The sequence below is a fragment of the Pistacia vera genome, unplaced genomic scaffold, assembly GCF_008641045.1.
Source record: "Pistacia vera cultivar Batoury unplaced genomic scaffold, PisVer_v2 Contig737, whole genome shotgun sequence".
Classification (NCBI taxonomy): domain Eukaryota; kingdom Viridiplantae; phylum Streptophyta; class Magnoliopsida; order Sapindales; family Anacardiaceae; genus Pistacia; species Pistacia vera.
Window position 1 is genome coordinate 562944 of NW_022196598.1, and position 12406 is coordinate 575349.

Below are 12406 nucleotides of genomic sequence, written 5' to 3' on the forward strand. Positions count from 1 at the left end.
TTTAATCTTACAAAGATTTTCACACAAAGTAATGTGATAATTAATGAATGGAAGAGTGAATATAATGAGTTTGATTTTTTGTTTCACTCTTTTATTCATATTTTGCCACCTCACTTTATATAATTTTTTTTGTAAGATTTCTTTATAAGTATAGTATTATTGTTTTAATTTTAAGAAGAAAAAAACCATTGCCAAAAAAATATTGAAAATGAGGATATTGGTTTGAATTTTAAAACTAAATTTTGTTTTTTTCATCTTCCCTCTAAGTTTAATCTATTTTAAAAAGAGTAAACGACATGTTCCCACCCAAGGTTTAGCGAAATCCCAGGGTAGCACCCTTGGTTTCATAAATTCCAAATTCCCACGGATCCAGGCCGCTGGTTGGAGTTTTGTGTTGCGGGAGTGCTTGTGGGAGTTTGATTGCTTGTTGATTTGTTGGAGTTTGTTGATTGTTTGTGTGTAGTTTGTGGAAGTGTGTTGATTGTAGAGGTTTGTGGGAGTTTGATTATGTGTTGTTTTGTCAACCATATCCACCAGCTTGACCCAGTAGCCTTCCTAAGCCGCCCCCCACTTGTTCGACAAAAAACCGCACCCACCCAACCACATCTACGCACGACTGCCCCTGTCGTGCGGAGGGAAAAAACTGACAATTTGTAGAGGGAAACGTCGCAAAGTACGATTGTCGTGCAACCCCTGTAGTAGATTGTGGATAGCAAATGGTGAGTGGGGACGACCGATGGTGGGGTGTGTTTTGTTGAGAAGAGGACAAGGGTTCGTGCGATAGTGGCAGGGGAGATGATGAAGAGAAGGTGTAAGGGTACTTTGGTATAAGAGCCTTTTGCCCCTGTGTCAGAACCCAACCATCACTAACGATGTCCATTTAAGGGTGTGAATATGAAATTTATGAAATCAGGGGTACCAATCTGGGATTTCGCTAAACCTTGGGTGGGAACATGTCGTTTACTCTTTTAAAAATAACCATACAATTTTTTTTTTTTTTTTTTTTTACCTTCCCACAGAGTTAAATCTAGCCCCAATCAACATTTTATTGTCTCTTAATTGAATGATTTAAAACTTTTGTCCCTAATTTATAAATTTCACCTCTCTTTTTGTGATTGGATAACAAGCCTTTAGCCTACGGGATTAACTATACCCAGAAGGGAAGAGACAATAGTCGAATTTACCCAAAAACAAAAAAAAATTCTAAAAACTTTATAACCTAATTGATATATTTAATAGTTTTTTATTAAATGGTAGACCGAGAGCATGACACGTATCCTATGTACGTTTTCCGCTTTGCTATTTAACATCCCATGTAAATTTCATTTGGGACGGACTCTGGCTCTAAAGTTAAGGCCCAACTGGAGGCCCATGTTTCTCAGCAAGTTTATCCGATATTTGATGAGATATCGTGATTGTACCCTGAAGATATTTTAGAAGTACAACCATATAAAGCAGCAGTAACCGACTCACATTCCCCAACTATGTATTTTAGGGTTTAAAAAATCCGACACTCAGAAAAACAAAAAAGAGATCAAACAAAGAGTTTAGGTAAGCAATAACATTTTCGCCGAAACTTTTTCTTAGGAAGCAAACAGATTGTTACTAGTCTCAGTCTAATTCTTTCGCTAAAGTGTCGCCGTTTTCTGTGCAGTAATCACTTATTTTGGTATATGTCAGGGAGAGACATGGCTGGGAAAGACGAGAACCGTATATTTGTTGGCGGATTGTCGTGGGACGTCAATGAACGACAGCTCGAAAACGCGTTTAGTCGTTTTGGAAAAATTATCGAGGCTCAGGTACTTATAATTTTTAGTTCAAAGCTCAGCGGTTTTTTTTTTTTTTTTTTTTTAAATCTGGTTTTCTTTTCTACTGTTTGGTTGCCCAGAAACTCATTTTTGTGTTTCTCTTGGACTGTTTGGTTGTCTAGAAACTGGAAGGAAAACGAAAGAAAGTTTAAAATTTCCCTATGAAGGATGGATTTTCGTATTCAGTTGTAAACATATATATATTCAGGACGAACAGAAACAATTAACAGTCGTTGATAAATGATATTTTAATCAGAATTTTATTATATTAGGGTTTTTTTTTTTTTTTTTCTTTTTCTTTTTATCAATATGCGTTAAGAACCAAAGCTTTTTATATTATAGCCAGAGTAGCTTGCCTTCACTTAATCGAACCACTGCATACCGATTCCCTGTCCTGGTCTCGACACCCAACCATAGCTGATATTTAGCTGTTAAATGTATCCCATAATCAAAAGATTAGTCTTCATTCTTTGCATTGATTATGTTGATATTGGTCTGTGGATTTTCTTATATTTGTTTTCTGATTTTTTTTTTTTTTTTTTAACAACATATTAATTTTTTTCTACTTGTTTTGTTGCTCTCTTTGGAATGCTCGTTATGAACTAATGAGATGCTGTAGATGGATTTTTTAAGAGGCATTTTTGGTCAGAATCGAGTGGCTGAAGCTCAGTGTCAGTTTGAGTGATTAGATTAAGGTGGGTGGTAATGTTTAGTTTTTCCGGCGAGCAACCATTCACAATAATTGATGGATCTCTGTTTTTATGGATTATAGTTCATGATAGGCATTCAAAGTCATATACTTGGATTAGCCACTTTTGCCTTGGAAAGAGTTCTTATCCATGGAAGGCACTTTGCTTGGACCTTAGTAATCCTGCTCATAAGTATGGAACTGATCTTATCCAGTAAAACTGGCTGAATAATCAACAAGTTACGATAGAATATTTTGAGACTTACTTTCATGTTGTATAATATTTTCTGTTTTTGTCAGCTTTCATCCATCTGGATTGTGTAACCAATGAATTGAAGAGTCTAAAGTGCTTAGTCTTTAACGACGATAATGCCCTTGTCTACCTGGAGAATGTGATTTGCTTCTGCCGGATGGAAGAAAATTTGTCTCTTCAAGTGGCTTTCCAACTATTTTCTAGTTAGAACAGTATTTCATTGTGAAGGTTATGTATGGGTCTTTGATATGAATTTGGAGCTGGAATAAGTGTAGCACTGAATGTTGATCAATAGGTATCTATGTCAGTCAAATTCAGAGGGTTCTAGAGCTGTCAGAAGCATTAAATATTCTATGGAGTTTTCTCAATGCGAAGACATGTTAAAGTCATGTTGATTTTGCTGGTCTATCATTGCGTATGATGTGAAAACTGGCATCTGCTTTGGATGGAATATGATGCTGTCTAACAAGTGGGAGATTGATGGAGTTTACTTTTTCTGTTCTTCGGCCTTGTTCCTTGGGTTTTATCTGCTTTGAACTTCTCTGTCGTCACACTACAACAATTACTATTGTTGGCTTAGCGGGTGAAAGGATCAGAGCAAGTCTTGTTTTTTTGTTTTCAGTGCGTTGATATGGTTGCTTGTGTTACAGCTAAAATTAAACTTTCAAATCTAGCTAAAGTACTTTCAGACGCTATTTTACCACCTCTTTTCACATTTTCTTTCTTGGAAACATACTGGAAATCTAGTCAGTGAGCAGATTTTACACTGAGCCTCCTGAAATGTTGAAACTGATCAACCTGGAGTTTGGGTGCTTGTAGCTGGTGGCAGCTCTGTTTCTTTTTTCTCTTCCCCTCTATCATCAGAGAACAATCTATCCATGTGACTATCATCTGATATAGTGATGACTGAAAGTATTTTATTTTCATCGTTCAGGGGACATGGTTTTGTTCTTAAATCAAGTATCAGTTGTTAGAGGTTCTCTTGATTTAGTTCCCTTTATGATGGGTACATGGACTCATTTCTTGACTGCATAGTTGACCGATTTCTTTTGTCACCTGCTGGCATGGTTGATGAACCGCCATAGAAGGAACTAGAAGCATGAAGAATTTGAGAACAACATTCAGAATGAAGAGATTGTTTGATGATGCACTGTAGTTTGTAACTGATATTAGTCATCGTGGATAGCAGAGAGATTGATTTGTGCATAATAAGTTTTTCTCATGGAGATCTGTGCCGACTGTTTACCTGTTTAGATCATGGACTGGTTTTGTGACGTCAAGAAGGACAACACCCAGAAATTAACATTTTGATAGTCCTTTTGTTGAGATTTTTTTACCTATTAGTGGGGGTATAGCCATATTTATAGTAATCTGCTCCCATGCCCAGTTCAAAAATATTTTGATGCATTTGACTGTACGACTGTTACCAGTTATTTTCTGGAATTGGTATCTTGGTTCATCAGATGACAGATATGCAGCGTTACAGTAAGTTATTTGCTTGCTTAACAATTTGAAAGCGCGCTATTTCCTTGTATTACTCCCTGTTTTATTTGCATCCCAGATTAAACTACTTTAATAGTCCATGAAAGTAAACTCTGGAACTAATTATTCCTGAGGCCTTAAACTGAGGTACTAAGTTTCTGAGGTATATGTGTGTTGTTATGTTAAATTAGGATTGTTTACTAAAAGCTGCTTAGAATATTTAAAATGTAACTTTCAAAATATGCTCTGTTCTGATGGGAACCATTAGTGATGTTGGTGTGCTAGGTCAGATAGTTTACAGTCTCTGAATGCTCTGTTAGCTTGTCAACCTTGTTTAATGTTGTTTTCTTGTTCAATTCTTTTTTTATCTGGATATAAGTCTTTCACAATGGTTAAACTTGAGTTATGATAAGTTTGATTAGATGAAACTCATTTTAAGTCTATGGAGAAAAGATTGTTTACAAGTTTATTTGCTATGTGTATGGTTCGAGTTTACAATCTCTTTTCCTTTTGGGAGTACATGGTCGTTGATCATGGTATTTCCATTTTCTTGTATGGCCTGTTATCTTTTGGAGTGTCTGGTCATTAATCATTATCTTATTTATGAAGTTTCACTAGCTCCATGTGCAGGTTTTGGTCATATTGCTAAGTAATTGGTGTGGAGCAAGTTTCCAGTGTTTGCCTGTTTTGCTTTTAATTCATATCAAAAAAATATTGTTGCTAATCTCATCTTATTCACAATGATGTCAATTTGTTAGTGTTGCGTTCTTTTCTTTGGTTTTGGATCGTCTGCAGTCGTGCTATTTATTGGCATCAGATTCTCGTGTATTCTTGTAGATCATGATGGAAAGAGATTCAGGCCGTCCACGTGGATTTGGGTTTGTCACATATGCAGACCGACGAGCGATGGAAGATGCTATCAGAGAAATGCATGGACGGGAGTTTGGTGAAAGGATCATCTCTGTCAACAAGGCTCAGCCCAAAATGGGAGGGGAGGATGCAGACCGTGGCTTCAGGGGAGGCTACTCATCTGGTGGCAGGAGAAGCTATGGTGCAGACAGGCCTGCAGGACTAGATGAATGTTTCAAGTGTGGGCGATCTGGACATTGGGCCCGTGATTGCCCTTCTGGTGGTGGTGCCCGAGGTGGGGTTGGAGGTAAACTTTCATCACGTCACAGGTATGGGGGAGCTGGTGGACGTGGAGACCACTTTGGAGGAGGTCGTGATCGACACATGGATGACCGGTATGATGGAGGGCGTTATGGAGATAGGGACCGTTATGACAGCAGAGATAGCAAATATGGGGGCCGTGATCGCTATGTTAATGACAGGTATGGAGTTTCTGATGATGGATATCTGCTCAATGCAAATGTAACGCTTAAGCACTTCAATTTATAGATTATGCGAAAAAATGTAAGGGTTTGTCACTGCAATAGATAAAGCCTTTTTTTTTTTTGATCAACATTTTGTAACAATATAGGTACCAACCTGGTGGAGATCGTATTGCAAGTGATAGGTATGGTGGTTCAGATCGCTATCCTCAGAATGGTTATGGCAAGGACAGAGGCTATGAAAAAGATGGTGGTCCACGCGGAGGCAGCGATAGGTATGGAAATGGAGGAGGGCCAGCACGGGATGACGGAAGAAGCTATAGAAATAAAACTGGTCCATATGACCGCCCAAACAAAGATCGCCCTTCTTCCTTTGATCGTTACTAATTTATGGGTCTTTTCTGTAACTTTTAGGTGTAAAACCTATTTTAGGTAACTTGGTTTTTGGCTCTCTTTAAGTCATGTAGGATGGTGCTTTTGCAATGAGCAGCAAGTTAGATGAACTGCAAAATTTTGAATTTCCAAATTTTTATTTAATTCGGATTTAATTTATCGTGAATGCATAATTAATATAACATAGAAAGATGTTATTTTAACTGTTTAAAGCAGTATTTTAAAACCCAGGGGTGAAACCCGGCAAAGTGGCCTCTGGTTGATTGGTGGGTTAAATTGGTATGTTATTATGTAAAAAAGTTTGAAATCCAGAAAAAACACTCTTGAAAACTTTGTAAGTCCTATAGGTTTGAAATTTTGTAAAAACATCCCAAAACATACTGCTGGTGTCAACAACACAGGCTAAATAGGGCTTGTTTCTGGCATTGACAACACACACCATCATCCGAAAACTCTTCTCTCAATCTCCTGATCAAAACTCATCTCACCCTACCCTTGTTTATCTCGTCAATCGTCGACAGTAGTCAGCTATTTTGATAATTGATTTCTGCGATTTTCGATCGTTTCACTCATCAGAAATCACCTTTGTTGTCACCTTTTAACTCACTGGTCTTTCATCTTCAGATCCCCAATATCTGAGTCAACAATTATTTGTCGATCGTTGTCCTAATCTCTAGGGTTTTTCATGAACAGTCAAAATTGAAAACTCGCCCGATGAAGGCTTTCGGTTCCAGTTGAACTGGTTCAACCAGTCGGGTCGGGTCGGGTTTTAAAACACAGCTTTAAAATAGTATAAATATTTTTTAAAAATTTTAGTAAATTTTTATTCAATGAAGAGTTTTCCAAATCCTTCCAAGTATTTCCATGCTCACCTAAACAACTACGTGGATAAATTCCAACAAGTGATCAATAATCAAAGCAAGCCAAATTTATCAAGACTTGAGACTGCTATCAACAACATGTGCTGTCAAAATAATGGGCATATTCCTATTCCAATTCCAATTTTCGATTATATCTCTTTGATTGTTACAAGATTCCGATTCTAAGAAACAAAAAACAAAAAACAAAAACAAATATCCTCGTGTGGTTCACACTGTCATGTGTAAACACATTGACATTAAAGTAGAATCTACTTTAATGAAGTGTGCTCGACTACATTCATTTCAAATAATAATAATAAGAAGAAATGGTGTGCTTGACTTATTTCTTTTCATATTCATTTTCTCTTTCACTTGCACTCTCATTTCTTTATTTCAATTTCCAATGGCAATTCCAGAAGCAATCCTTTGAATAATATAAATGCACGGTGCCTTCGACTCTTGGGCATTGACTAACCAGAACTGCGGAATCAACACTTATCCAAAGCAAACTTTGTGGAAATTAATAGTGGGGGTATAGCCATATTTATAGTATTCCGCTCCCATGTCCAGTTCAAAAATATTTTGATGCATTTGACTGTACGACTGTTACCAGTTATTTTCTGGAATTGGTATCTTGGTTCATCAGATGACAGATATGCAGCGTTACAGTAAGTTATTTGCTTGCTTAACAATTTGAAAGCGCGCTATTTCCTTGTATTACTCCCTGTTTTATTTGCATCCCAGATTAAACTACTTTAATAGTCCATGAAAGTAAACTCTGGAACTAATTATTCCTGAGGCCTTAAACTGAGGTACTAAGTTTCTGAGGTATATGTGTGTTGTTATGTTAAATTAGGATTGTTTACTAAAAGCTGCTTAGAATATTTAAAATGTAACTTTCAAAATATGCTCTGTTCTGATGGGAACCATTAGTGATGTTGGTGTGCTAGGTCAGATATTTTACAGTCTCTGAATGCTCTGTTAGCTTGTCAACCTTGTTTAATGTTGTTTTCTTGTTCAATTCTTTTTTTATCTGGATATAAGTCTTTCACAATGGTTAAACTTGAGTTATGATAAGTTTGATTAGATGAAACTCATTTTAAGTCTATGGAGAAAAGATTGTTTACAAGTTTATTTGCTATGTGTATGGTTCGAGTTTACAATCTCTTTTCCTTTTGGGAGTACATGGTCGTTGATCATGGTATTTCCATTTTCTTGTATGGCCTGTTATCTTTTGGAGTGTCTGGTCATTAATCATTATCTTATTTATGAAGTTTCACTAGCTCCATGTGCAGGTTTTGGTCATATTGCTAAGTAATTGGTGTGGAGCAAGTTTCCAGTGTTTGCCTGTTTTGCTTTTAATTCATATCAAAAAAATATTGTTGCTAATCTCATCTTATTCACAATGATGTCAATTTGTTAGTGTTGCGTTCTTTTCTTTGGTTTTGGATCGTCTGCAGTCGTGCTATTTATTGGCATCAGATTCTCGTGTATTCTTGTAGATCATGATGGAAAGAGATTCAGGCCGTCCACGTGGATTTGGGTTTGTCACATATGCAGACCGACGAGCGATGGAAGATGCTATCAGAGAAATGCATGGACGGGAGTTTGGTGAAAGGATCATCTCTGTCAACAAGGCTCAGCCCAAAATGGGAGGGGAGGATGCAGACCGTGGCTTCAGGGGAGGCTACTCATCTGGTGGCAGGAGAAGCTATGGTGCAGACAGGCCTGCAGGACTAGATGAATGTTTCAAGTGTGGGCGATCTGGACATTGGGCCCGTGATTGCCCTTCTGGTGGTGGTGCCCGAGGTGGGGTTGGAGGTAAACTTTCATCACGTCACAGGTATGGGGGAGCTGGTGGACGTGGAGACCACTTTGGAGGAGGTCGTGATCGACACATGGATGACCGGTATGATGGAGGGCGTTATGGAGATAGGGACCGTTATGACAGCAGAGATAGCAAATATGGGGGCCGTGATCGCTATGTTAATGACAGGTATGGAGTTTCTGATGATGGATATCTGCTCAATGCAAATGTAACGCTTAAGCACTTCAATTTATAGATTATGCGAAAAAATGTAAGGGTTTGTCACTGCAATAGATAAAGCCTTTTTTTTTTTTGATCAACATTTTGTAACAATATAGGTACCAACCTGGTGGAGATCGTATTGCAAGTGATAGGTATGGTGGTTCAGATCGCTATCCTCAGAATGGTTATGGCAAGGACAGAGGCTATGAAAAAGATGGTGGTCCACGCGGAGGCAGCGATAGGTATGGAAATGGAGGAGGGCCAGCACGGGATGACGGAAGAAGCTATAGAAATAAAACTGGTCCATATGACCGCCCAAACAAAGATCGCCCTTCTTCCTTTGATCGTTACTAATTTATGGGTCTTTTCTGTAACTTTTAGGTGTAAAACCTATTTTAGGTAACTTGGTTTTTGGCTCTCTTTAAGTCATGTAGGATGGTGCTTTTGCAATGAGCAGCAAGTTAGATGAACTGCAAAATTTTGAATTTCCAAATTTTTATTTAATTCGGATTTAATTTATCGTGAATGCATAATTAATATAACATAGAAAGATGTTATTTTAACTGTTTAAAGCAGTATTTTAAAACCCAGGGGTGAAACCCGGCAAAGTGGCCTCTGGTTGATTGGTGGGTTAAATTGGTATGTTATTATGTAAAAAAGTTTGAAATCCAGAAAAAACACTCTTGAAAACTTTGTAAGTCCTATAGGTTTGAAATTTTGTAAAAACATCCCAAAACATACTGCTGGTGTCAACAACACAGGCTAAATAGGGCTTGTTTCTGGCATTGACAACACACACCATCATCCGAAAACTCTTCTCTCAATCTCCTGATCAAAACTCATCTCACCCTACCCTTGTTTATCTCGTCAATCGTCGACAGTAGTCAGCTATTTTGATAATTGATTTCTGCGATTTTCGATCGTTTCACTCATCAGAAATCACCTTTGTTGTCACCTTTTAACTCACTGGTCTTTCATCTTCAGATCCCCAATATCTGAGTCAACAATTATTTGTCGATCGTTGTCCTAATCTCTAGGGTTTTTCATGAACAGTCAAAATTGAAAACTCGCCCGATGAAGGCTTTCGGTTCCAGTTGAACTGGTTCAACCAGTCGGGTCGGGTCGGGTTTTAAAACACAGCTTTAAAATAGTATAAATATTTTTTAAAAATTTTAGTAAATTTTTATTCAATGAAGAGTTTTCCAAATCCTTCCAAGTATTTCCATGCTCACCTAAACAACTACGTGGATAAATTCCAACAAGTGATCAATAATCAAAGCAAGCCAAATTTATCAAGACTTGAGACTGCTATCAACAACATGTGCTGTCAAAATAATGGGCATATTCCTATTCCAATTCCAATTTTCGATTATATCTCTTTGATTGTTACAAGATTCCGATTCTAAGAAACAAAAAACAAAAAACAAAAACAAATATCCTCGTGTGGTTCACACTGTCATGTGTAAACACATTGACATTAAAGTAGAATCTACTTTAATGAAGTGTGCTTGACTACCTTCATTTCAAATAATAATAATAAGAAGAAATGGTGTGCTTGACTTATTTCTTTTCATATTCATTTTCTCTTTCACTTGCACTCTCATTTCTTTATTTCAATTTCCAATGGCAATTCCAGAAGCAATCCTTTGAATAATATAAATGCACGGTGCCTTAGACTCTTGGGCATTGACTAACTACAAGTGCGGAATCAACACTTATCCAAAGCAAACTTTGTGGAAATTAAAGCTCTGCCTTCTTTCTTTGCCAATTATATTGTCCCGTAGTTTGTTCATTGTATCTCTTGACAAATTAATATTAAGAATTTTTTACTAGAGGAACCCTAAAAATGTTTCTCATTTCCCTTGGAAAATTCTACAAATATCCGTTGATAAATAAGCACCTAAAATGATAACTAAGTTACAAAAATAAAGAGATTATAAGCACTATTTTTAACCTAATTTTTACCTATCAAAATGTTAAGCATAAAATTTGTAGTACATTATTTATGTTATAACTTTAGATTATTATAAATTTACCTTTTATATTATAACATTATATATATCAGAGCAAAATAGTCATAACAAACCCCAATGGGTTAGCTAGACGGTCAAGGAGTTTTACTCATTTCCTTGAGTTCTTAGATTCAAACTTTGGGGTCACCCACCACAATAATATTGTGATTTACCTAGTCTTTTGGGCTTGTAAGGTGTTTAATGGACCTCAGAGATTAGTTGAGCCATTTAGCTAAGTAGGTCCGGACACCCTGATTATCAAAAAAGAAAACAAAATAGTCATAGCAATATATGGTCATATGATGCAATCACATATGGAAAACGTGGGGATGACCCTTGCATCAGTTAGCAATAATCTCACTAATCTTTTATCTTATCATCTTATTAATTGAATTAATTAAGGACCCTTCCCAATTTTCAAACGTCACTCCACCAAATCACGTGTTTAACAATGGAGATTTAGATAATCAATTTGAGTTTCATTTAATTTTTAATTAAGAGTAAATGACATATTCCCACCTGAGGTTTAACGAAATCTCACGTTGATACCGCAAGTTGCATTTATTCTAGATTTTCACCCTTAAACTAACACTTTTAGTGACTATTGGAAGTAATCAGAAACAGTGAGTGAGATCGGCAAATGAAGGTATGATTTTTGTAGAGGAGGTTGTGGGGAGTCCAAGGATGATCTCGGAAGTGATTTTAGACTTCAGAATTTGCCGAAAAAAGCCAAAAACCTCTGCTTGGATGCTGCTAACATGAGTCGTTTCTTGCTAAGATGAGCCCGACCGAAGAAAGCACCGAAATACTTTAACGTGCTAACATGTGTCATGGTACAATGAAAAGTTTAAAATATGTTAAAATAAAGAAATTGAGGTTCCTTTAAAGATAGGAATCTGGAATAAACGTAATTAGGGTATCAATCAACCTGCCTCGGGTGGGAATATAGCCTTTGCTCTTTCATTAACTAATATAAAATTATGCTATCAGATGAGTCATCGAGTCGTGTGTCTAATACCTAATCATCATTAACATTAACATATAAATAAGTAGAAATTTCACGTGGAATCATATGCAAGTTGACCAGTTGATGTCAGAAAAAATAAATTATAATTATAATAATTTCCTACATTTTTGGTTTGTTATATTCATTGTATTTGACTTGAAGTTCAATCAATACAATTAATTGAATTTTTTTTTTCTCGAGAAAATATTTTCTTATTGCAGGTGGAATTACGATTAAAATATTTTTATGTATTTGGTAGCTCAAAATCAACGAATTATTATTATTATTATTATTGTATTTGAATCATTACAAAATATTGATCAATGACAATGAAGAAATCAATTAATTGTTAAATATGTATTTAATGATGTGTTAATGACTCAATCATTCTAATTAAAATTTGAAATAAAAATTATTAAATTTAATTATGATAACTCCCTCGATTAAAATCTAATATGGATCTCTTCTTATCTACTTCTTTTTCCAAGTGGTTGGTCCAATAATAATATAAATAAATAAACTTTTATGTATTTAATCCCATATC

General features: G+C 36.2%; 2 protein-coding genes across 5 annotated transcripts; both read left to right on the plus strand.

The window, feature by feature from the left end:
* The first annotated feature begins 1406 nt into the window (after positions 1 to 1406).
* Positions 1407 to 6114, plus strand: LOC116115321 (glycine-rich RNA-binding protein RZ1C-like). Of its 4 annotated transcripts, none has more exons than XM_031401478.1 (4): positions 1407 to 1551; positions 1681 to 1799; positions 5069 to 5562; positions 5712 to 6114. In XM_031401478.1, exons 2-4 carry the CDS (start codon positions 1689 to 1691, stop codon positions 5947 to 5949), a joined length of 843 nt encoding a protein of 280 aa, XP_031257338.1. In that variant the 5' UTR covers positions 1407 to 1551; positions 1681 to 1688; the 3' UTR covers positions 5950 to 6114. The 4 variants fall into 4 exon arrangements, with proteins under 4 accessions (XP_031257338.1, XP_031257336.1, XP_031257337.1 ...); XM_031401476.1 differs by having other exon boundaries at positions 1484 to 1551; positions 1655 to 1799; XM_031401477.1 differs by lacking the exon at positions 1407 to 1551 and having other exon boundaries at positions 1571 to 1799.
* A 1267-nt stretch (positions 6115 to 7381) lies between these two features.
* Positions 7382 to 9363, plus strand: LOC116115316 (glycine-rich RNA-binding protein RZ1C-like). The gene is made up of 3 exons (XM_031401471.1): positions 7382 to 7483; positions 8318 to 8811; positions 8961 to 9363. The coding sequence occupies exons 2-3, from the start codon at positions 8321 to 8323 to the stop codon at positions 9196 to 9198; spliced, it is 729 nt and encodes a 242-aa protein (XP_031257331.1). The 5' UTR covers positions 7382 to 7483; positions 8318 to 8320; the 3' UTR covers positions 9199 to 9363.
* Positions 9364 to 12406: the final 3043 nt, after the last annotated feature.

Bases quoted from the DNA above. Each gene is read 5' to 3' on its own strand.
- LOC116115316 (XM_031401471.1), top strand. From the start codon at position 8,321: ATGATGGAAAGAGATTCAGGCCGTCCACGTGGATTTGGGTTTGTCACA. The intron at 8,812-8,960 runs GTATGGAGTTTC...GTAACAATATAG, and splicing joins GATCGCTATGTTAATGACAG to GTACCAACCTGGTGGAGATC.
- LOC116115321 (XM_031401476.1), top strand. From the start codon at position 1,674: ATGTCAGGGAGAGACATGGCTGGGAAAGACGAGAACCGTATATTTGTT. The intron at 1,800-5,068 runs GTACTTATAATT...GTATTCTTGTAG, and splicing joins GAAAAATTATCGAGGCTCAG to ATCATGATGGAAAGAGATTC. The intron at 5,563-5,711 runs GTATGGAGTTTC...GTAACAATATAG, and splicing joins GATCGCTATGTTAATGACAG to GTACCAACCTGGTGGAGATC.